Below are 26,087 nucleotides of genomic sequence, written 5' to 3'. Positions count from 1 at the left end.
AAAGAGCCAATGACGTAGGCTCTACCATGTGATCAGCTGTGTCCAATCACAGCTGATCACATGTAAACAGGAAATGCTGGTTATCGTTAGTCGTCTCCTCTCGCTAACAGCATGTGAGGAGGGGAGAGCCGATAAGTGGCATTCCTCAGAAGGGACATTACACTGATAATCAGGGCACCGATCATCAGTGCTCTGGTTATCAGTGCTGCCTTTCAGTGCCCATCATTACCACATATAAGTGCCCACCAGAGCTGCCTTTCAGTACCCATTAGTGATGCCTGTCAATGCCCATCAGTGCCTCCTATCAGGGCCAGTCAGTGCCGCCTAGCAGTGCCACATATCAGTGCTGCCTTTCAGTGGCCATCAATGCTGCCTGTCATTATCTATCACTGCCACCTAATCAGTGCAGTCTATCAGTACCTCCTATCAGGACCAGTCAGTGCCACATATCAGTGCCCATCAGTGCTGCCTATCAGTTCCACATATCAGTGCTGCCTTTCAGTCCATTAGTGATGCATCTCAGTGCCACATATCAGGGCCTCCTCATCAGTGCCACCTATCAGTGCCATCTATCAGTGCAGCCTCATCAGTGCACATCAGTGAAGGAGAAAAATTACTTATTTACAAAATTTTATAACAAACCAAGAAAAACATTTTTTACAAAATGTTTTTTTTAATTTGTTTAGCAAAAAATAAAAAAACCTGTGGTGATTAAATGCCACCAAAAGACAGCTCTGTCTCAAAAAAATTATAAAAATTTAGTTTTGGTACACAGTTGCATGACCGCGCAATTGTCATTGAAAGTGCGACAGCTGTGAAAGCTGAAAATTGGCCTGGGAAGGAAGGGGATAAAAGTGCCCGGTAGGCAAGTGGTTAAATACACTTTAAAACCCTTTTCAGTTTACTTGTTGCTGTCTGAATTCCAAAGCTACAATAGGACATGATAGGAATCCTCTGCCCAGTGAGGGGAATGCCCATATTAGACAGTTGCCACTGGAACAGGTGTCCCCACTAAATGGTTTACCCCAATCTCATGTTCTGGTAACAATTGTAACATTGTGGACTTCCCATCACCTTCGGTCTCAGCCATCATTCATAGGGGTGCACTTATGCATACATCTATGCGAAGGGCCATCTTTGACCACACGGGATGCACAGGTGTTTCATGCATCCTTTGTACACACAGTCCCATTCTTGTCTACTGGGATGCAGTGGCTGCATGGACACAGACACTGGTCCCAATTTGACAGCCGTAAAAATACGTATCCCCAAACCCAGACAATGCGCAGCTAGAAGCTCGGTCATTTTTTTTTGTTCGTTTGTTTACCTGATGCTCCAGTGGAGGTGGCCATAGAGATGGTGCAGGTGGCAACAAAAACACTTTGTTAGTGGTAAGCGATTAGAACAGGGGCAGACTGACCATTTGAAAACTCGAGGGCCCGGGGTCAGTAGGGGGCCCCATGAGATGTCCCTGGTACCTTTTTTCATAGGTTTTTTTTGAGTTTGGGCAAGGACACAGGGGCTCCATGATCCTCTATTGCTAGGGGGCCCCATGAGTTGTCAGTCCGCCCCTGGATTAGAACCTTGGTAATGTTTTTAGTTGTCTGCATTCCCAGTAGGAAGAGTTCTCTTGTCACCAGGACAGGAACTGATGGGAAATCTTTCCAACGTAACCCCAGACAGCAACAAAAACCCAACAGATGTCCTAATGCTTCACCATACAATCCCAAACTAAAACTTGGTGCAATTCCAGCCCAAACTTTGGAAGCTAGATAATATTTTCAGATTGTTTTTTGTTAATGCGATTATAATGCAAGGTCGCCTTTAATTATGAGCAAGCACCAAAAAAGAAAAAACAGAAAGCCACCATTTGCCCTCATACCATGGAGCGGGTTATGAATGCTTGGCAAACACATTGTTTGGCTTTACATTACATTTATGCCTTTTGTAATTAGATAAATACACACAGCTGAACGGGTCACAGAGGCACAATGAACCTCTTTAAAACGTCCTCCCTTTCAACAAAGAATACAGCGATTGTTTCAGACTGCGATGAGGGAAGATCAGACATCCAGTGTAATGTGATTCCTCAAACACAAGATATTGTACAAGCTGAGAAGCTATTCATGAAGAAGGCAGCACAAGAGATAGTCTCATGCACCTCTGATGTGTCGGATGCACAATTGCTCAAGTGGCCAAGAGAGGTTTAGGAGAGAACAAAGCCATTTATTTCCAGTGCTCAGCAACTTGTGCAGAGGAATGCAGACAGGCCTTATTGCCGCTGGACTCCTCTAGTGAAAACAGCACAGCATGTATAAGGGGAAGAGGACTGGAGTGCTATGCTAGAAATCAGGCTTCTTAAGGGAAAAATTCACCTTTACACAAAAAATAATAAATGCACATTTTTTGCAGGTAAAAAAAAGTGCATTTATTATTTTTTGTTTTAGGAGCCTCTAAAACATTGCACCAGCGATCAACAGATCGCTGATGCCATGCCGGTCTCCTGCAGACTCTCAACGTATCTGCTTACTCGTACATCCCGTATGAGCAAGCCGATACTTCTGACAGGAAGAATCAATGAACTACCATAGCGCTCCACAGCGCCGTGGTAGATCATTAAAGATTACAAGCTGACAGCCGCTAAGGCTGTTGGGACCTGTAGTTCATTCATTCACAGAGGACTGTTTTTGAAAAGTGACAGCTGGTGTGGGGAACTTCTCCCCATACTTCTGTCATAGGGAGAGGGGGGCAGCAGTCGGCGGCTAAAGGATCGGGAACATGTTACGTAAAAACAGGTGGAACATGCAACATGTTCCCAAAGGTGAACTTATCCTTTAAATATGAAGGTGAATGACGATTCACAGCAGGTGTATTCTGACTGCAAAATATGCAGCAACATCATTATTTTATAGAAGTGATATTTATCAGAACTGTATTGTGAAAGATCACATACACAAGTCTGTATTATATTGAGGCATTTAACAGAATTTACCTGCTGCACATACATTGTTCCCAGGACCAATGAAAATAGAAGGCCTCATTATTATGAGATTTTACTCATCGATAATCAATAATGCATCAATAATCCTGCAGAATTTGGTGTTTGGATTCCCAAGTGGATGGGGATAGTTGTAGCCGCTGAGCCTATACAAAGCAAGGACAGGCTGACAGTGGCTGCAGCTGCATGCAGGTGTTCAGATCTAATCTGGAATGGAGAAGCTACCTGCTGTTACCTTTATGACCACCCACCTAATATTGAGCAGGTCCCCCTTTTGCCACCAAAAGAGCCCTGACCTGTCAAGTAATGGATACCACTAGACCTCTGAAGGTATGCTGTGGTATCTGGTACCAAGCAGTCTGTAGCAGATCTTTTAAGTCCTGTAAGTTACGAGGTGGGGCCTTCATGAATTGAACTTGTTTTTTCAGAACATCTCACAGATGCTTGATTGGATTGAGATCTAGTAGGGTGTGGTAGGGTGCATTATCCTGGTGAAAGAGGCCACTGCCATCAAGGAATAGTTTTCATGAAGGGGTGTAATTGGTTGGCAACAATGTTTAGGTAGTATGACAAAGTAACATTCACATGAATAGCAGCACTCATGGTTTCCCAGCAGAACATTACCCAAAGCATCATACTGCCTTTACCAGCATGCCTTCTTCCCATAATGCATCTTGGTGCCATCTCTTCCCCAAGGTAATCAATGCACATGCCCCCAGCCATCCATATGATGAAGAAGAAAATGTGAAGAAGGCCACCTTCTTCCATTGCTCTGTGGTCCAGTTCTGATGCTCATGTACCTGTTGTGGACACTTTTGGCTATGGACATGTGTCAGCATGGACATCCCGAGAGGTCAGCAACTACACAGCCTCATACACAACAAACTGCGATGCCCATTTTTTCTGCTTTCAACACATCAACAAGGGACAACATGTTTACTTGCAGACTAATATATCCCACAGACTTTCAGAGATCATTGTAGCGAGATAATCAATGTTATTCACTTAAATTTTCAGTGTTCATAAGAATTGGTTTGCATTTGTATGCGCTCTATAAAGCATAACACCGGTTAAAAATGTTATTTTGTCGTGTGGGGCTGTGCCCGGGACTGCATGGGTTAAGTGCTTGTTTTGTCTAGGGGCTCAGGGTAAAGCTATACTTACCCATTCCGATTCTCCGAAAAGCCATGCTCACCCACATCCAGCAGTGGACTGTTCCTCCCGTCCCTAGCTGGTCTATAGGCATGATGAGGTCAGGAACAGCCCATTCACAAGACCGCAAGCGTACGGGAGGGCAGAAGCATTGAGGACCGTTCTTGCACTTGGAGGGTCGGCGGATTAGGCAAGTATATCTTTACTTTCTGAGCCCCTAGACAAAAACAAGCATTTAACCCATGCACTGTGGGCACAGCCCCACTGTATGGGAAAATAAAAAATTTGCCCAGATTTCTTCTTTAAAGCACATCCTTGCTTGCTCTTTGCCCAATGACCCTCCCAACCTGTAAGGAAAAAATATAAATACTCGGAACCCAATGTTGTGTCACATGATGGTAAAAGGAGCTTTTAAAGAAGTTTTTTTTGGGGGACGGTGTTTTTATGCGGAAAATGCCAAGCTGGACCAAAGTGCTTACATGTTTTGGTGTTGATGTTTGATCAGTGACCTCTACAAATTCACTCAGCCTACAGCAGTGTGCATTTACAATTTGTAAATGTTCCAAAATAGATACCAATGTACTTAGAATTTATTATACCCCTTTATAAGGCGTAGGTCATACCATAGTATTATTTTTGCAAAAAGGGTTGCGGTTGTTCTAAAACATCCACTGTGAATCAATTCTGAATAATAATAAAACAGAGTTCTCTTGAATAAAAAAAAGGAAGAAAGAAATGAAAAGGTTGCTCAATCAGTAGTTACAGTATGTATTTAGAGTGGTCACTTATAAGCACTCAGGAGCTATTGTATGGTGGAATGTGGCACTACACTTCTTTGAGTTACAATTATTAATCATCCTGAGCACACACCCATTAGTTATTCAGCTAACATTCAAGACATTAAATCATTTGTGACACCGAGGGCTGCTGAAAACACCATCCAGATGGGGGACTGATGTGAGTGTTTAGCTTTCCACATATCTCAGCGTGATCAAAGTGCTCCTATATAATACCATACACTCAAGCCATCAGTTACAGAGTATTCATTTCTTATCCCCACATCACATACATGGGAACAGAACCTGTGCAGTACAGGCAGTTACAGGCAGCTTTGCTAGCCTGTCTCCTCACACCAGTGCTCAAGCAAATGTTTACCGAGAACTTAATGATCGGTAACAGAAATGTAATAGAAAAGGTCATTTACACAGTTGTAAACTTTCTGGCATCAAGATCGAATTTCCATGCTGCTGCACCCATTTGTTTGGGGAAGTTGGTGCTTAGAAGATGGCAGCGGCTGTGCATCATACCTTGATCTACTCTCCAGTGCAACATGAATATTTTGCATTTCAGGTTCTTTTTCACCTAGATGTTTTCCTCAATGTTTTACCTCTTTGGAAAAACCTGTTGCTTCCCATGTAACACTTCTGTGCAGCGTCAAAAGGGTGGGCTTTAACGCCAATATTTCTGTGCTGAAAGCGCACACCCAGTACAGAAACCAAGCTGTCAAAGACAGCTCTTGGTCCCCACTAGCCGGTGGGACCGGATTCCAATCAAGTGACAACTGTGACAACCAATCACAATGGTCACATGATCGGTGATCCTTCTTGGCTCCCAGGGCTTCAGAAGGCACATCGAGGCAGGCAGGAAGGGATTAAACAACTATGCTTTCTTTTTCTTTTTTTTTTTTACACTTCCGCAATTGGACTTTGCTTTCTTCCATACTGTGTTGCATCTATAAGTTTGTAGGGCAGCTTTTCCCAACCTTTTTACCACAGAGGAACCCCTAAAAAAATGTTCAGGTCTTGGGGAACCCTTAGTGGAGGTTTACATATTTCAGTTCTGTACAGGTTTTTATTACGAAGATGCAAGCCAGTTTCCAAGTAGTAAAGGTTCAATACTAGCACCTATGGATACCAGCACCTATGGATATACACGCAACCAACATTTAACCTCCCTACTTCCCTAACATTTTAACTGAACCCTAAAAATGAACTATTAACCTGCTTGCTAACATTTAAGGGCTCTTGCACATGGGTGCCCAGAGTTTTCCCCCCGCCCAGGCAGCCCAGGTTCTGCATACAGCTATTGATAGACATGAATAGGAGTACAACATAGGGGTGCATGGAAAAAAAAAACAAAAAAACAAACACACACACCTTTCTCTTTTGCATATCCTCCTATGTTAGACTTGTGTTTAAGTTAGTACCACTGTATACCCAATGCATATTAAAAGACCTTTCCCAGGCCCATCCTGGAGTTGTAGCTACATATCTCAGTAGAAGCCTAGTTCAGACTTTAGGTGGGGGGAAAAAAAGGCTTATTTTTCTTGACTGCAAACATGAGCAGCGATTACCTTATTGTATCAGCCATTCTTTATTTGAAATCGCAGCCAATCAAATACTGATTTTCCAGGTGATCTTTTTCACCATATAAAGCCCAGTTGGGCTTCACAATCTGCTCTGTATATTGGCATCTTTACGGCACTCCTAACTCCCCTTGGCAGGTGTTCAAGTTTTTTTCTTTGGAACCTTCCCTATTTAACTTGCCTGTAATAACGGTTTATATAAGGTGCTCCCTCCTTATCTTATCTTCATTGGCTTTTAGATGAGAATGATTTACAAGAGAAAGAATCCCCAGTTGACAAAGCATATTTTCTTTCCAGATGGGTTCAGAAAATGCTCATATGTTTTTCAACTCAAAAGGTGTTTTTCAACAAAAGGAAAAAGCTAAAGTTGGCCATAAACTAGCAGAATTTCTTTTGAAAGGTTTTGATTTAGGAACGTTTGTTTGATGTTCTGATGTTATTGGGGCCAAATTGACGTTAATTTTTGACCACAGTGATGATAACAATCGAAAGGAGCAGGATGGAAAATTTTTCTTGATTTCTTGACTGAAATAATTCTGAATTAAATTTTAAATGTATGTAATTTTCATTTCGGTAAAGCCCATTTGTTCTAAAATTTAATGTAAAATGCAAAAGAATCCCCCTCTTGCGGTTTCTCTTCCAAACTCCCCTCATTGCACTTCCACCATATTTCATCCACTTGGTACAAAAGAGAATTTATTTAATTTCTCAGGGCTAACTGCCTACCATGAATTAAAAACAGACCCCCTCAGTTTATCCAAACAATCAGGGGACCTAGGTTATCCAAACAATACAGGGGGACTAAGTTTCTGAAAGTATGTTCAACATCATCAGGCTGTCCACTTGATCAGGTTACTGGACAGGTGTAAACACACCACTACCAAGAGCAGGGTATCCCTGGAACAGACTATGTAACAGATAAACTTGCAGGATCTCCCTTGGCTGCGGAATGTTGGCTCAACCTCCATAAGGGATCATCCTATTCTGGGTACCACTTACAGATTTGCTTTTAAGACCTCTCCTATGATCATCAACTCTGGTACAGACTCCCTGATGTCACCGTGTTCGGAAACCTGGACCACTCATCAGGAGTTCCTTGATGCCAGGTTTTGTCTATTTATAACAACAAACATATTCAGATTTCAAGACTACCGGGAAAATGGAAGTTGTAAATCTGTCCTGGCCATCCAGACCAGACCTCTTCTCCCCTGCCGACCTGGCAGTCCTCCCAAATTAGACACTATCTACTTTCTATTTTGCTTCCCCACACCTCTTAGGCACAGTCTCTCCATTGCCTAAACTACATTGATTTCTCCGCTGGAGAATTATATTCCTGCTATCTTTGCCGAGTAGGAGAGAGATTTCGCTGTGCACTTGACCCCCCCCCCCCCCCAAAACAACGCAAGTTTATCATTTTTTTCAGACACAAATCCTCTATCTCATCAAGGCTACAGGAAACAGGTTATACACTACTCGCCAGGTGGTACAGAGTCCAGGTTAGGCTATGTTGCATGTCCCAAAACATTAGACTTACCTGCTGGTTATGCGGCATGGCCAAGGGCATGCTATTCCACATCTTCTGGTCATGTCTGCAGGTCCACCCCTTGTGGAGAGATGTCTGCACTTTAATGCAAGATCTTACCAATCTGTCCCTTAAGCAAGACCCAGCTGCATGTCTTCTACCTCTTAGTTTTCTCTCAATAAAAAATACCTCCTCCCACAGTGTCTCAGTGGATTAGATCAATGAACAATATGTGAATGGAGGAATTCCCTTCTTCCATGAGGAAACAAGAGGCCCGCTTCTACATGATGTGGTTTTATTGGACTCGGTTTACTTTCTCTGAGAAATACATAGTGCTCCTGGTGCCTAGCCCTGTGAAGGTAGGGATGTAGTAGCTCAGAGATGGAGACCATTTGTTGGCCTGCTAACCCTCCCCAATCCACTCCCCCTCCTTTTTCCCTCTTTATTTTTTCCATCCTCCTTTACTCTTTTCTTCTTGTTTTTTCAACAAATATAAAACTTTTTAGTGGGGTATTGGATTCCTTCCTCTACCCACCACATATGCTTTTGCCGGTTTTCAAATTTTCCATTCTCACTCATATAACTCCACTGGTGATCCTCATCTCAGCAGTTTCGCCAGCCTGGCTTTTCATCATCTTTTCTTTTTCTTTTTTTTTTTACTGCTTTTTCTGTGCTATTACTACTTTGGTAAACCATGCTCTGTTCTATGTTTTACCTGATGCTGTGAGACCAGAGATATATATACACACATACATATACACACACACAGTATCTCACAGAAGTGAGTACACCTCTCACATTTTTGTAAATATTTTATAATATCTTTTCATGTGACAACACTGAAGAAGTGGCACTTTGCTACAATGTAAAGTAGTGATTGTACAGCTTGTATAACAGTGTAAATTTGCTGTCCTCTCAAAATAACTCAACACACAGCCATTAATGTCTAAACCACTGGCAAAAAAGTGAGTACACCTCTAAGCCCATAAGAGTGGCTGTCTCCCCTCACTCAGCGTTCTTTTTTTCATCCTCACTCCGGACACCTTGGAAAAAAAAAATGAATATCTCTCTCTCTCTCTCTCTCCTATGGTGTTCCCAGGTTCAGCCTCTCCTGGGTTAGAAGACCCCTTGTTTGGGCTGTAAACCTCCCTGTGCAGTGGGTTCAGCTCGTTGATTATGCCACTCTACAGCAGTTATTTCCGTGGGCCAGTATAAAGTACTGCTGGGAAGGTGGGGTGACTTACTGTGCATAGATTGGCTGGCACTTGTAGTCCCATAACTCAGCATGTCTGTGGGCGGGCAGGCTGGCTGGCTGGCACTATCTATATATTTCTGAATTACTGTTGAAGCCCCCCCCCCCCCACACACACACACACATATACACATTTCCTTGCCGATAAATGGTTGTCATAAAAACAGGAAATGGGGGCAAATCTTGTTAATGGAGCCCCCAAGAACAGTAAAAACAAGGGTCCTAACTCTCCCCACTCCATCTAAAAAAAATCTATTTAGATTGACATACATTTTAAACTGCATTCTTTCTGCATAAGAACAAGTCTAAAAATATTTAAAAACTCTTAATAGAAAAGATAAATATCCAATTGCTAGGTGTCAGTATGTTACTAGATTCTTCCAGTCTCACCCTAGTGGTCTCCGACAAGACTCCCCAAGTGAAAGGGTAAATGTTTAAACCAGTTTCTGTTTAAAAATCTTTTAAAACCAGGCAGTGGATAAAAGGAAGGCTGGAGATTTATTGCCAGCTGGGTAATAATCAACTGCTACTAGTTCTTAGAATTTCTGATCAAAGTCTTAATAAACTTGCTACACTCCATAAGCCTTCAGCACAGGAAGTTCATGCCCCTTACAAGTGTTCACAGGCAAACAAAACACTTGCCAAACCATCTCAGTGTTACAAAAGACTTTGTTAATTTATGGGGGCCCCACAGGCATTAACACTTTCATACGCCACCACAGCACTTCAATAGAACCTACAAATATTTGTCTCTGCCTTTTAGCAGACTTAGGTCCGAGACTGAAATATTATCAGTATGCAATGTCCAGTAAAATATCCACACATCTGCTGGAGATAAGTAATGTTCAATCTTCTCTGTACGTTTTCTTAAAGGCCATTTCATGGCTAACATCTAAGCAGCCAACTACGCAGGAGAGCTAATTTATCAACCTGTTTTAGAGTCAACATGAAGAGGGACAAAAAAAATTGTTGGGCCACCCAAAATTTGCCATTTTGGTTTTGCTAGAGGATGGATAGTTTGCCCACGAGTTCCATCTTTGCCCACCTGCCACAGCTAATAGAAAGGTGTCAACTCTTACCATCCTTTAGGGTGGCTTTAAAAAAGTGTATACAAAATTAAATAAAAAATTAATTTGTTGTAGCACTCCAGTCCCAGCACCTTTAGCCTATGTAAACCCCAGAGTCCCAGGGCTTTTTCAGGTTTTGGACATGCGACAGGTTAACAATTGTGGCTTTGTCAAACTTCATTTGCAGTCAACATAGCCAAACTTGATATTGTTTTTAGATGGCAGATATTACTTTTCATACCATACTTTCAATTATTTACTTTATTTTATATTTAGAAATGAGAGAAGAAAAAAAAAATGGAGACAACTATGAAAAACTGGGCTTGCCACACCTAGAGCTACCAACTGCTTTCTGGATTGACTCCTAGATTGTAAGCTCCAAGGAGCAGGGCCCTCAAATCCCTCTTGTATTGAACTGTATTGTTACTGTATTGTCTCCCATTATACTGTAAAGTGCTGAGCAAACTGTTGGCGCTATATAAATCCTGTATAATAATAATTGTCTCTATTGCTCAAACCCTCCCGCTGTGAATTGCAGTGTCTGGGAGGGGGAACATGTGAGACACGAGTGAAACAAGATTTGGGTCAGTCTGGAAGGTACAGGAAGATTTCTGCTTGTGCACTTCATGTCAAATAGATATGGTACCTGTTTACGTGTCCTTTAGTCATAATATATGTTCCAGAAGGCTTTGTTACCACTACATATCAGCTTAGTGCATTTTATGTGCCACATACTGTAAATGCATACATGAAAGAAAGGTCAACCAGAAACATACCTTTCTATCTAACTATTTACTAATGCTAGCAGCAAGCAGCATAAAGACTGAAATAGTTTATATTGTTTGAGAGAGTTTAGTTCCACCTTAGGAATTGATCATTTAACTTACAAAGAGTATGTGAAAGCTGTAATAAAAAAAAAACAACAGCACTGCGGAACATGTTTCCACCAATATAATTATAATACACTATAAAATTACTCTGGGTGTTGTCATTTTTAATAATTACCTATAGTGGCCAGGCACACAACGTCAGTACCTTTTGAGCAACTTTTATCAAAGACATCAGAAAAAGCAAAAACAGGTGCACTTTATGGCATCTCTGACATCTAACAAGACATATTGAGAAAGACTGCACATGTATCCTACTGCTTTGTGAGAGCTATAATTGAACATCTCAGTGGCTACTGCCATTGTTAGTGTCCTGTCAAATGTTTGATAAGAGCATCAAATGAAGTTGTCAATTACAGAAGCTATTATATAAAAGAAAGCATCTTGGCATGCCAATAAGAATGCATTATTATTGTTCAGGTTTTATATAGTGCCAACAATTTGCGCAGAGCTTTACAACATGACGGCAGATAGTACAGTTACAATACAATAAGAATCAGTGGGCCCTGCTTGCTAGAGCTTACAATCTAAAAGTGAGTGTCAAGTGATACAATAACTGTGGGGGGTGAGCTTTTGGGGAAAATAAGAGTAGTCGTTAGAGGCAGGATACGTTTCTCTGAAAAGAAACGTTTTCAGGGATCATCTAAAAGTGGACAGAGTAGGAAATAGTCAGACAGATTGGGGTAGGTAATTCCATAGGATGGGAGAGACTCAGAGGAAGTCCTGGAGGCATGCATGGGAAGTGGTAACAAAGGAGCTAGAGAGCAGGAGGTCTTGGGAGGAACAAAGAGAACAATTTGGTTGGTATTTTGAGACTAGGATGATGATGTAGCTGGGGGCAGTGTTGTGGATGGCTTTGTAAGCTGTTGCTAGTATTTTGAATTTAAATTGTTGGGTGACTGGCCACCAGTGGAGGGGTAGCAGACACTAAACAGTTGGTAAGGTGTATGAGTCTGGCAGCAGCATTCATGACAGAGTGAAGGGGGAACAGCCTATGAAAAGGTAAGCCAATCAGAAGGGAGTTGCAGTAGTTGAGATGAGAGATAACCAGTGAGTGGATTAGGAGCTTTGTTGTGTAATTGGTTAGGAAGGGGTGTACTTTGGATATGTTGCAGAGGCTGAGGCGGCAAGCTATAGAAAGTGATTGAATTTGGGGCTGAAAGGAGAGTTCAGAGTCCAGGATTACACCTAGCTCCCTGGCATGTGTGGACGAATTAATAGCTGAGTCATTGATCTTGACAGAGAAGTCAGGGGAAGGGGCACGTGGGGGAGGAATTAATAGGAGCTCAGTTTTGGACAGGTTGAGTTTGAGGAAATAGTGTGACATCCAGACTGATATGTCAGTCAGTAAATTAGTGATGCATGAGGAGACTGATGTTGTGAGCAGAGGTGTACAGAGACAGATTTGGTGTCATTAGCGTAGAAATTATATTGAATGTCATGGGAGGCTGACCCAGGGAGGAAGTATAGATCAAGAATAGGAGAGGTCCAAGAACAGAACCTTGAGGGACCCTGATGGAAAAAGGAGGAGGAGAAGAGGAAACAGAATTGTAAATGATGCTGAAGGTGCGGCGGGATAGGTGGGATGAGAACCAACGAAGAGTACAGTCATGGAGACCAAAGAAGTAAAATTTTCTGAGGAGGAGGGGGTGGTCAACCGTAGTAAAGGCAGCTGAAAGGTCAAGAAGTAGAAATACAGAATAGTGTCCATTGGTCTTAGCTGTTAGTAAATTGTTTGTGAGTTTTAGGAGAGCAGATTTTGTGGAGTGTGAGGGCAAAATCCAGATTCAGGATCAAAGAGATTATTCTTAGTAAGGTGGTCACTCAGTCGGTTGTAGACCAGGCCTTCAAGAGGTTTGGAGGAAAAGGGGAGTAAGGAGATAGGAGCATAGGTTGTTAAGAATGGTGGAGTCCAAGGAAAGCTTTTAAGTATGGGCATGACTGGTGCATGTTTTAGAGGGTTGAGCAAGATGCCAAAAGAGAAGGAGAGATTGAAAATGTGAGTTAGAGAGTGTAGGATAGTTCCAGAGGTTGACTGCAGAATTTGAGAGGAAATGGGGTCCTGGGAGCAGTTGGTTAGGTGGGCATTAGATAAACGTTTAGCAACCTTGTCTACAGTAGTAGGGTTGAATAAGGGAAGTATTGAGTGAACCTGTGGTCATGGGGTGTTAGATGGGGGGGATATCTTTAGAATGGAGATTTCATCATGAATTGTATCGATATTATTTTTGAAGTGATTGTCGATCTCCTGGGCAGTGAGTGCATTAGTGAGTGGAGGCAGTGGAGGACAAAGAGCGTTAAAGGTAGAGAAGAGTTGACGGGGACTGGATAAGAAGGTGTTAATGAGAGTGATAAAATAGGTCAGCTTGGCAGTATGAAGGCAAGACTTGTATTTTTGGAGGGCAGATTTCTATTGAAGTCATTGTGAGACTTAGTCTTACGTCACAGACGCTCAAGAGTGCGGCTAAATTTTTTTAAACTTCTGGTGTCATCTGTTTGCCAGGGTTGTAGGGGTCAGGGCCCGGTTTTGTGTGTAGTGAGGGGGGTGAGATCGTATTGTGTGGAGGACAGGGATTTTTTGTAGATAGAAGTGGCTAGATTGGGTCAGGACAAGGATCAGATTTTGTCACAGAGAGGGTCAGCAGCCGAATAGAGGAGAGGAGGTGGAAGAGAGTGAAACTAATAAAGTGGTGATCAGAGAGAGGAAAAAGATTGTTGGAGAAGTTGCACAGAGTTCATAGATAGGAGAATACAAGGTCAAGGGTGCTACCATCGGAGTAGAAGTATGTATCAATTTCTCTAGGTCAAATGAGGAGGTTAAACTAAGACGTTTAAAAGTAGCATGAGTGTTAGTATTAATAGGGATGTTGAAGTCATCAAGGAAAGTTGATACCGATCTGGGGGCCGGTAGATCACAGCAATTCTTAAGGAAATTGGAGTGAGATTCAAATGATGAGAGGGACAGAATGGGAGGAGAGCGAAGAACCTGAAAGAGGCTGCGTGGGGATAGGAGGATTCCAACTCTCTTGTGTCCATTGAGTCTAGGGGAGTAATTCATGCTTCATTCTACCAAGTAATGTGATAGACTATTTGAAGCGTGTTTAAAGAATGCACTACTTTACAATATGGGGAGCTGTACAATGCTTCATCCTCGGGACGTATTTTTCTGTGAACCGCGGCTGCTTCTAGGGAACAGCTGGCCTACAATAATGATTTTTTTGGGGCTACAAGCTTCTGCAAATAGTTCATTCAATGAACATCAGTATAACAGTCCAAGAATTATAAAATTGAAAGTGTGTTCTTCAGTATTTCAGACCTCTCTTCAGTACTGTGATAAATTCACAAAAATACTAATTTTCCTCTTCAAATTATAATAAAGCTGGCACAGGCTACCTGCAGCACACCAATTACTGAACCAAAAGCTCTAGAATACCCTGTCAGTGAGTAGCCGACACAGTGGTACTTTCTCAACTACTGGAGATATGGTGTCTAATAGATGTAAAATTGGCCAAGTTCAAACCCTTTCTCAAACACACAATGCTTGTATAAAAGTGCTGAAGAACACCTTTTTCCAATTTCGAATACAGTTAACTTTTTTAATAACCAAGCCAGGATTCACAACTGGAAGAATATAGAATGACTGTATACTCACAGTGAGGCTCATAGGTAGGTGGGGGATCTCCACAGGGCACACACTCCATATCCTGAAACCCACCAAGCTTTGTCTTTCTATAGTAACTGCAAAACAAAGTGTTCTAATTAACGAAGGTTTCAGGTTCACAAGCTCATTGGTTGTTACAAATGCATTCAAGATTTTAAATTCAACATTCCCTTGATTCTGTGATGTGCAACCACCCTCTTATGCTCCAACTTGTGTAGTAAAGACTGTAGGCTCACAAAGTGGATGGTCATGGAACAAGCTTGGACATACTCACCTGCAGCTTTACAGGTTCATACTTTTAGCCATTCAGAAGTTGAGGATACCAACAGCTAAATCATTGTAGCTGGGAGAAAAGTCAAGTAGGCTTTATTGATTGTGTGAGCTTTAAAACCAAATTATTCAGGTTTGGCTGGACTGTACAGTATCTTTACCTTCTATATTACTAATCAAAATAACACTATGCAATCCATCAAACTAATACTATAAAGGCTAAAAATATCCTTTAGCATATAATTAATAATGTTATTGACATCTATGGCACAAAATGCTCCGGTAGTTAAGTGATACTGAAATGATAACACTGCAGAGCATACTCCCTCAATTAAGAACGACCACCTGTAAAACAGGAGACAACATTCTGCTAGAATAAACAGAAAGTTCTTAGATATATCTGGCCAGGTTTCTGCCATAATGTGATTATTCGGCAGCATATAAAAACAACTGCTGCATTCTTGACAAGATGGCTGGTATGAGTTACCGCTGTCGGCCATGCTGAGTGGAACTTTGGAATTACAACTGAGGTATTTGTGGACCTAAACAAGCAGAGTGGAACAAATACTTTGAAATGCATCATGAACAAAAATCATATGCAGAAAAGCTTATCGAGCGGTGAAAAGAAAAACAAAAACACACACGAAAAAAAACGAAAAAAACACATTGTGTGCAATCCTTTAGCAGGAGCCTGCATGCTACAAATATTGTAATATGAGCACATTAAACGGGCACTAAACAAGTCTTTTGTCATCTATAAAAGTTGGTTTACATAAAACAGTAGGTAAAAAAAAAATCTCGTTCATATTAAATTAATAAAAAGGCTGGAGTTAGCATTTGTGCATGAGGGCTTATATATAAATATGTGGGCTACAGCAACAGAAAACCAACAGGCCCAAACAAACTGCCTGAAATGCCTGCATATCTGAAAATGGCATAATATGAAAAGAAGACCAGGTGGCAGCCTGATACCGAAAAGCCCAAGAAGCACTCACAGACCTAGCAGAGTGTGTCTTGACATGAAGGGGTAGATTTACTAAAACTGGTGCACTCAGAATCTGATGCAGCTGTGCATGGTAGCCAATTAGCTTCTAACTTCAGCCTGTTCAATTAAGCTTTGGCAATAAAACCTGGAAGCTGATTGGTTTCTAGGCAGAGCTGCACCAGAGTTTGCACTCTCCAGCTTTAGTAAATCAACCCCGAAGTGTCTTGTCATGGAAAGGTGGAACACTATCGTTCGGACCATAAGCTTGGATGATGATCTGTCTAAGCCACCAAGAAATGGTGGAGTGTTACAGGAATCATTTTGAATGACAAACAGAGTCAGTCTTTTTTAATAGAAACGGTAGATGTGAGATAGACACAAACAGAACGCACCACATCCAGACAATGACTAATGCACTGCAGCCAGACAGAGACAGAGGAACAAGGTCCTGGCTAAGATGAAAAGCCAAAACCACATTAGGAAAGATGGATGCAGGCTCAATGCCTCAACACCACCCTGCCCTTATGCAAGATGAAAAAAAAAAAAATGGTACTTTACAGGACAAAACCACCATCTCAAGAACTTGTCTCACAGAGGGGGTGGCAACAAGGAAAGCAACCTTCGCAGTAAGAGTGGAAAGGAGAATATCTCTGATAGGTTCAAAACATATAAAGGCTAGAATGGGAAGCTAGTGATCTAGCCCTCTAGTGCAGTGATCTAGCCCTCATTAGTACTCAGGGCCAACTGTTGATTCAGGGCCAACTGCTGAAAAGGTGAGGATTTGCCTCATGGAGTATTTCCTGTGATTAAACTTTCTTTTGTCGCACAAAGCAAAATATGCATTCCATCTGTCATGGTATACCTTGCAGAAAATGGACTTCCTAGCTTTTATTTTATTGTGGGAATAAAAGTGGGAGTCAAAGCCACCACTGCCCTTTAAGACTAGGGTTTCAACAGCCATGCCAGTAATGCCAGTGTCTGTAAAGCAAGATGATAAAACTGGTCTTTGAGAACCTGAAAATCTGGAATAGCACAAGTAGCATCTACCTGCATTCTCATCAAGTTCCGCCACATCCGCCCAAGCCAATTTAGAGCTGAGGATCACCAGAATTTCTTCCATATCAATTCTACAGAACGGACAAGTTAGAAGTATCAGAGGCGCAAAGGCTTTGATTTGAAGTTGAACTAACCCCACTGAGCCACCAGAGCATCCACTGCTTCTGCCATAGTATCCCTGTACCTGGATACAAACCTGTCCTGTTTGTTGTTGAACAACAATTGAAGGTCCACATCTGGCACCCTTACCTGTGACACAAGTTCCTGAACACCTCTGGGTGTAAAGACCACTTTCTTGGGTCCAGGCACTGTAGACTGGGAATGTCTGCTTGCCAACTGTCCACGCTCAAAATGTAAATGACGGAGAAGGTTGGAACATGAAATTCTGCTAAAGACTGTATAATTTCTACTTCTATTGCCTTCACAGGACTACTGGTTCCTTTATTATAGTTGATGCAGGCTACCACTGTGACATTGTCCCACTGGAACCTGACTGGATGACCCTCTAACCAAGATGTCCAGTGTTGTAGGGATAACCAAATTGCTCAGAGCTCCAGACTATTGATTGCGAAACTTGGATTCCTCTGGTGTTTCAGTCTCTTACAATGACCAGGTGTATAGGACTCCACCCCTGCCTGTCAGGCAAGCATCCTATGTGGAGGATTTTCCAGGAAGTTTGAAAGGAATGATTTCTCCAACTCCAGAGGTGGACTCCTGAGTGTCTAGTATAAGATCCAGATACTCCAAGCTCAAGAACTTACTTCTAAAGGTTGAGAATCCAACTGAAACTTTCCAAGGACTGGTCCAAATTGTACTACACTGTCAGCCATACCAACCTGTGCCAAATGGTCTCTGAACACAAAGCTGTTCTGATATCCCACAATGGGATACCCAGGGAGTGTAGCAAGGCTAATACAGGACCATGGTGAACACTCAAGGCACAGAAGATAAGCTGAATTTCAGGGCAAAAAACTGGAAGTGCAAATTATTGCAACGTTCATTTGCTGGACAAAAGGGAACATGCAAGTTTGCACCCTTGATACCCACAAAGGCCAGAAACTCTCCCTGTTGAAGGAAGGCTATGACACACCTGGTGGTTTCCATGCATAATATTTGGATTTGGAGGATGCACCCTTTTGGTTTTGGGACTGTGAAAAAGTGTAATCCCTGAAACTTTTACAGTGTAGGAAATGGGGTGATAACTCCTTGACCTAGAAGGCTAGAAAAGACTATATGGAGATCTGCTAGGCTGTGCTGTGACACAAGCAGGTTGGAAGACATGAAATTAGGAGGGGACTAAGAACAAAACTGTAGCTGGCAGCCCCTGGAAACAAGCTCCTGTACCCAGGCATTTGAGATGGTGTATGTGTCCAAAAAGGATAACAACTGTCCCCCACTTTGCAAACTGGGGCCCCACTTGGTGCTCAAGAGGATTTGCCAGTGGGCTTGGGTTATTTAAAAGGTTTGCAGTTGTACAGGGTACTTAATTTTGGTAGACTTGTGAGGTTGAGGCATGGGAGTGAAACTCTTCTTGGTCTCAGGGGTGGGAGGTAAAAATTCCCTGCTGGAGATCCAAGCTTCTTCTGCTGGGGTAGATGAACCAAAAAAAGTTATCCACACGTTCAGTAACAAGAAAATCACAGTACTTTCACACTGATCTGCTGCAAAAACACAGCAAAAACACATAGGCATATCTACCGTGCTTTTAAAGCGCTTTCTGAGCGTTTTTAAAGAACACTTGACTTAAAAACTGCACCAAAAATACTTCTCAGAGGCACTTTGCAGGCATTTTTGAGGAGCTTTTCAGGCGTTTTTCATTGATTTACACCGCACCAACTCAGTGTGAAAACATACATAGATATACATTCACATACATAGGGAGGCATTTTTCTTGAGCTTTTCAGAAGTTTTTTTTTTTTTTAAACGCAAAAATACTTCAAAAACTCATCAGTGTGAAAGTGGCCCCATAGAGTATATTTGATGAGAGGCATCCACTAACTCGTCCACACAGTAACTTAGGGCTGCTGGCACCAGCTCAAAACATTTCACAAACAGGATCAGTTTGCATGCAATAATGATTGCATGTGCATCATTTGTTAGACATGCATTTCTTTTGAATTTTTTGTTGCTATTCTGTCTCTCAGTGTTACAATACACCTACCATTCGATTTTTAGACTGATCATTTCTTTGTGAGTGGGCAAACATTGAAAACCAGCAGGGGATCAAATATTTATTTCCTTCCCTGTATATGGTATCGCTGCAATTGTCAATAGCTGGAAAATTTATTTTGGGTTGTTCTTTGGTGGTAGGCTATGGTAGTAACAAGAAACACACAGCTAAATGTAAAAAAAGCCCAAATTTGTCCTAAAAAAAACAAGGTATAATTCACCTGGATGTACAAAGTAGTTGTGATGATATGTACAGTTTTACTAACACGTCAAAGTTGCAAGATTGTGCTTAGACATTGTCAGGGATCCTGCAGCGGTAGCCTCTAGCACTCCACAGACCGGAATCCCCCAAGGCGCGGAATCTAAGCTCCGACCTGCTTGTTCACCAGAGCCCCTGATGGTGGGGATGGACTTGGAGCAGGCCGAGACCAGGTCGCGGCCCCTGGGTTCACCCAGCTGTGGTAGAGGCACCGTTGAAGGTGTATAGCGGGTAAGAGTCTGATGTGAGGAGGTAACTGAAGCAGCGTCGGGCAGGCCGGGTTGGTAACAGTGGTGGCGGTGTAGTACAGAATCAGCAGGCAGAGGGATAAACAGGTCACAAGCCGGGTTCGTCAACAGGTCAGAACGTATGGGGTTAAGCAGGAGAATGGTCAGACAAAGCCAGGGATCAGAGCAGGAGACGGACAGCAAATCAGTATCAGGCAGGGTCGGCAACAAACAATCTACTCACAGGAACTCAGGAACACAGATAAGACCATACGGCACTTGAGCATTGCAAGAGCCAGGTTTAAATAGCCTGCCCAACTCCTGACAGGCGCTCCTGGGTCCTAGTGCTTGCCCAGCACCGTCATTTGTGACAGGCGCGCCTGGGTCCTAGTGCCCGCCTGCCTGTACGTTTTGTCAGGATTCTACGCATGTGCAGATTCGATCGCTGTGGCGATCTTCCAATTCCCTGACAGACATTAAGATTTGTTTTACCCTTAGGCATGAAGGGGTTAAAAAGGTACAAGACTAGGTTTTCAATACTCATGAACCAGCTGCTGGGAGCAGGAGAGGTTTAGATGGATGGAGGTGACCAGGTCACAATAAACAGACAGCAAAGACCAACTGATCATAATTCACTTGCAATAAGGAATAGTTGTGGAAATATGTTACTCCACGATGATTGGTGAGAAGAAGAGAGCAGGCATGCACGCTACACTCCGCCTGAAATTACATCAGCTACCAATCCCTCATCACCACTTTCAACAGTAAGGGAAAAAAAGGATAATATTGGCACCCAATAGTCTTAATCATGAGGCAGCTTCCAGTGCTCAACTTACATGACCTGCTCACAAAGTGAGTCTTCAGAGACTGGGTTACACCAGAGGCTGTGCCAAAGCTCTGGACCAAGAAAGTGCTCCTCTGAACTAATGCAGTATACTCAAGTCTGGAAAGAACCACAATACAGAGCCCAGTGCATGAAGGTCACATTCCAGGCTAGCCATGCAACTGACCCATCCAGTGGGGTCTGGGCATGGCCTCCAAAGTTATTCTGGAGGATACCCCAATCTGGATAGCTGTGCACAGAGACTAGCTTCAGCAGCTTCAGTAGGCGATGTTTAATCAAATCATAAATAATACTACTGAATGTAGGAAAAGATGGTTAGCAAAAAAAACTGTTGCGCTTTTTACAGAAAATATGTCCATCCTCATAGGACACTAGCAAAAAAACTGAGGTATGTTGGGAGTAAGAAGGTTATACAGGACCGATCACAGTTTTCTTGTTTGCTAGTGTCCAAATCCTGCTCTGTCAGTGGCAGTATAACCCAATTGTCTCTGAATTCTGTGCCCCAACGTTAATGAGAAAGAGATAAACATTTTATTCTTGGGTTTAGGTCAAGAACAATTGTGTGCCCACTGCAGTAAACCACAGCAACATGATTTTGAGTTCACTGTAGCCAGGCCAGTTACGGATTCATTTTGATTGGTTGCGATGGAATGCTTCCCTTTCCTCAATTGATGCATCATGAAATAGGCCTACTTGTATGGTCCTATTGAAGACTACCTATTCCATATTATGACAAGAAAGAAAGGATAATGTTCGAATATTGACACCTACTGTGTGCATACATTTACCATAATGATTCCCTGTGGCAGTGCAAGACCTGTTCCAAAAGAGGCCCAAACACAATTGTCACAGCTCAAAAGAAGCTGGAGTTAAGAATTCCAAATGAGTTTCTCACATTGAGATTTCCTCCCTCAAATCATTAGAAAAATACTGCGTTTCTCTCAATGGTAACAATTAGTATTTCCATACCAGGCAGAGAATTCATTAAATATGGAAGAACTGCTGCAATGGACCTTTGAAATGAAGGACCTAATGAGCTACAAGTGAGGCTGACTAAGCAGTATTTAATTTGATTGACTTGTCAAAATAAAAGTATTAGATTCAGTACAGAGATATCATCCTGAGCACATTCTGTAGAGAAAGAAACAGACAGGAAGGTCAAGCTCTGGATACACACTAGTCATCTCACATATTATGGTTCATTGTCAACAGCTGAGACACAGCTGAGACACCTCCTAATTAACCCGTATGTCCAAAAGTGCATGTATAGCCTCAGCGGGTCACACCGATGTATACAACTAGAACACAGTTTTTTAAATATAAACTGAACCCAAGTTTGCCTGAAAAACACTTAAAATGAGGTGCCTGAAAGGATCCCTTTATTCTTTCAATCAATCTCTACATCCATGTGGATTGCATCAGGTCTTAGGATCACGCGTTACATGTGGGGGTTTCAACTTCTTCAAAAGGAGATTAAGTCCAACCCATTTTATTCAACTATAAAATGCCAGAGCCTGTACAGTCCGCTGAGACTCTGTCACTTGGCAGCTGAATGGCAGTAGTGGGGCTAAATGCTGAATACCAGCAGATATAAATTACAAAGGTTAATGCAGCTTCCTATTCATTAGCACATCTGCAAAACCAGCAAATCTCTAGACTGACAGAAATAGGTGGACAGGTATACAAATCCTTTGTCAGGTAAACAGCTCCCTTGTATGTATTTCATCTGTGTATTTGTCTGTTTGTTTGGAATTCAGCGTTCATCTCAAATTTGAGAGTATAGGGTCTTGTGTACAAACTGAGCCAAGGAACCAAAGAACACCAAAAGGGACTGATCATAGCAGCCTTTTCTAAACCAGGGTTCCACCAGAGGTTGATGGGGGTTCCTTGAGCAATCAGCAATGTTTGCCGCTCAGATAACTTCCCACCGACACCACTGATCTTTTTAGCTATCTGTAAGGGAGAAATGTTCCTTATGACCAATAATGTAAGGAGTACTCTTTCCAGTGACCATCACACTAATGCAGTGTTTCTCAACTCCAGTCCTCATGGACCCCCAACAGGTCATGTTTTCAGGATTTCCTTCAGATGAAACAGCTGTGGTAATTACTAAGGCAGTGAAACTGATCAAATCACCTGTGCCAAATAATGGAAATCCTGAAAACATGACCTGTTGGGGGTCCATGAGGACTGGAGTTGAGAAACACTGCACTAATGTAAGGTGATCTGTAGATTTAGTTCCTGGTTCTTGAGACCAGAAAGTTATTCCAATAATTCTTCCACCTTAAAAAAGTTAGGAAAGGCCGGATAATATAATAACACTACAAATTGTACTTCAGGCACTATTTAGGCCAGGTCAATTTCCCTTTAACAAAGAATATATAGAGTTTTAGCATTTTAAAACACAGTATACAATTATGTTAAACTATTTTTACCTAAAAACATCATAATATTAAGATACAGTAAAAGGTATATAAACAATAAGGGAACTTCTATGGAACCTACATATATAATATTTACATATGAATGCCATATTTCAGCAGCCCTATAAGACTAAGGAAACGCTCACTGCTGGAATTTTATGCTGGACCCACCAGTAGAAGCACAGAACCTTACAAACAGAAAATATTTTAAGCCTCAGTCATACTACTGAGTCAGTCTTAGTGGAAAGTCAACTTACTCACCCCGGTAAACACTCTCCACACACGGCATTTGCAGCAGATGTACAGTTTGTTTTCTGGTACCGGTTAACAGTGGCACAGTCTAGGCAGGTCTTGCATTTTTGAAAGCCCCAGTCTTCCTTATACCTATTGGGTCTACAAGGCAGACACTGAGCATCCTCTCCATATCCAAAGCCACATTCCTGCAAGAGGAAAATACTTTTTGTGATTTATTGCACCAAACATAAAATAATAGGTATCACACTGATCAGCCATAACGTTAAGATCAATGACAGGTAAAATGAATAACATTGGATTATATCCTGACAATGGCATCTGAAAATGGGTGGAACCTATTAGGCAGGAAGGGAATATGTTGTCCTTTACGTTGAAAGCAGAAAAAAAAAATGAGCAAGAATAAGGACGAAATTGGTTAGACAACTGGGTCAGAGCAACTTCAAAACTGCAGATGTTGTGGGATGTTCCCTGTCACAGTGGTCATACCTGCCAAAAGTGGTCTAGGGAAGGAAAACTGGTGCACCGATGACAAGGTCATAGGTGGCCAGTGCTCACTGATGCACGTGGGGGACAAAGGCTGGTCTGTGTATTCTGATTCAATAAAAGAGCTACTGTAGCTCCAATTGCTGGAACGATTAATTCAGATTCTGATACAAAATGGTGTCAGGACACACAGTGCATCAGTTTGTGTGTATGGGGTTGCGTAGTTACAGACCTGTCAGGGTGCCCATGTTGACTTGTGTCCACAGCCAAAATTGCCCACAATGGACATGTGATCATCAGAACTGCACCACGGTGCAATGGAACATGATGGCCTGATCTGATGAATCACTTTTTTTTTTTACATCATGAGGATGGCCGGATGCATGTGCATTGCTCACCTGGGGAAGAGATGGCACCACATTATGGGAAGAAGGCATGCTGGCGGAGGCAGTGTGATGCTTTGGGCAATATTCTACTGGGAAATCTTGGGTCCTGCTATTCATGTGAATGTTACTTTGACACGTACCACATATCTAAACATTGTTGCTGACCAATTACACACCTTCATGGAAACGGTATTCCCTGATGGCAGTGGTCTCTTTCAGCAGGATAATGCACCATGGACTCCAAATTATTTAATATATTTTTAAAACCTTATTTTTATATAAAACGGTGTTCTGTCTTTTTTTAAGAAATGTTTTCTTTTCTAGATCCACTAAAGGAACTGGTAAAAGTGGACCTTCACTCCCCTAAGACATATAACCTCCACACACTCCCAATCACCTCCACAAACTAAATCACTGACTTTTTTTTTTGCATTGGTTTACAATTTTAAATTCATTTTTCTCTAGCCTCACCTGCAAGGGGAGAATGGCATTTCCCTGCTCCCATAGTCTAATGGGATATCCCCATGACATATCCCAGGAAGCTGAAGGAGTAGGGCACACATTGCTCAGGGAATAGAACTGGCACGCATAAACATTGGCCGGAAGAAGTAGCCAGCTTGTGATCACTCGGGAGAACCAAGCTGGCAGTGCAGGATTTGAGCTGTCACACCTGAGCAGCGGATTGCAGGAGGACAATGCTGGATCCACTGGGCAGGAGAGTATATGAAACCAGCATGCTGCATAAACATTAAGGGGGGCTTTAAAAAAAAAATAACAGCGGAGGAGAAGTGTATCTATAGTAAAAACGTTAAATCCTATTTCCTTGCGGTATTTTAATTATTTCTAGCCAACTGTTATTAAAAGGAGTTTAGCCAAAAGCTATTTTGGCCATACTTCTGTAGGTCACAGGAGCACAGTTCATTCAGCACTCCTATGACCCATTTTCAGGCGATAGGAGGCTTAAGTCCACTTTTGGCTGATGTCACTCAGCTGGTCCAGACGGGAGAGAGAGATCCCAACCATATGGGTGAATTCCACCCATATTTCTCTTTTGATCTCAACGATCTTGAACTTTAGTTTGTAGACTTACTTTGTGAAGATCCCCCACATTTACTTCCTTGAATTCTATGACACACATTCACTATGCCCTGTGAGCACTGCTGTGCCACACATTTCACAGAGCCTGCCTTCTGAACTACAGAGGAATGAGAGGAGGGGTTTCAGGAGGTGGAGTCAGTACAGGAATCACTGCTTGTAGGCAGCAAAGTACCATGGGATATGTAGTCCTTAGAAATGGAAAGTAAACAGAGAAACTGTAAAGCATGCAGGGAATCCAGGAGGTTGTAGAAAGAGATGGCCAGTAGACAGCCAGCACTCACAACATGAAATGATACATTTCAACTAAGCTTATACTGGATTGTCAAAAATAACTATTGTTTGTCTTGTTATTACAATGCTAATGTTCTAAAATTAAAATGTGTGCTGTGACCACAGAACTCCTTTGAAGAGACCCTGTCACCAATTTCAAAAATTGCAGGTAAAAGGCTTTTTTTCTGTAATCACTTTCTGAGTCCCTGAGAGTACATAAAAATACAAATTTAAAAAAATTGGAAATTCTATTTTTTCTACAAATGGCCTTTACTTCCTACCATTTGAGCTAGACCGATACAACATTATGAATGGATGTACTGTATGTGTAGTCTCAGATGTCTTTATTTATTATTGGGATTTAAATAAAAACAAGATCACATTTTACGAGCCATTCATGCAGAAATCTAAAATAAAGAATCCAAGAGTCCACAAGCTTTTTTTTTTCTTTACCAGAA

General features: G+C 42.0%; 1 protein-coding gene across 1 annotated transcript in view; it reads right to left on the bottom strand.

Moving 5' to 3' along the window:
• The window catches only part of TNFRSF19 (TNF receptor superfamily member 19), a 135,528-nt gene that overhangs the window by 46,430 nt on the left and 63,011 nt on the right, over positions 1 to 26,087 (bottom strand). Inside the window, exons 4-5 of the mRNA XM_089685806.1 lie at positions 23,399 to 23,577; positions 14,896 to 14,981 (exon numbers count right to left, since the gene is read on the bottom strand). Coding sequence (XP_089541932.1) covers positions 14,896 to 14,981; positions 23,399 to 23,577 — 265 coding nt within the window. The remainder of the gene's footprint in view (positions 1 to 14,895; positions 14,982 to 23,398; positions 23,578 to 26,087) is intronic.

The sequence above is a fragment of the Staurois parvus genome, unplaced genomic scaffold (genome assembly GCF_062004578.1).
Source record: "Staurois parvus isolate SC_StPar_1 unplaced genomic scaffold, SC_StPar_1.0 ptg000387l, whole genome shotgun sequence".
Taxonomy (NCBI): domain Eukaryota; kingdom Metazoa; phylum Chordata; class Amphibia; order Anura; family Ranidae; genus Staurois; species Staurois parvus.
Note: the sequence above shows the minus strand (reverse complement) of the source record. Positions and strands in the feature narration are given on the sequence as shown.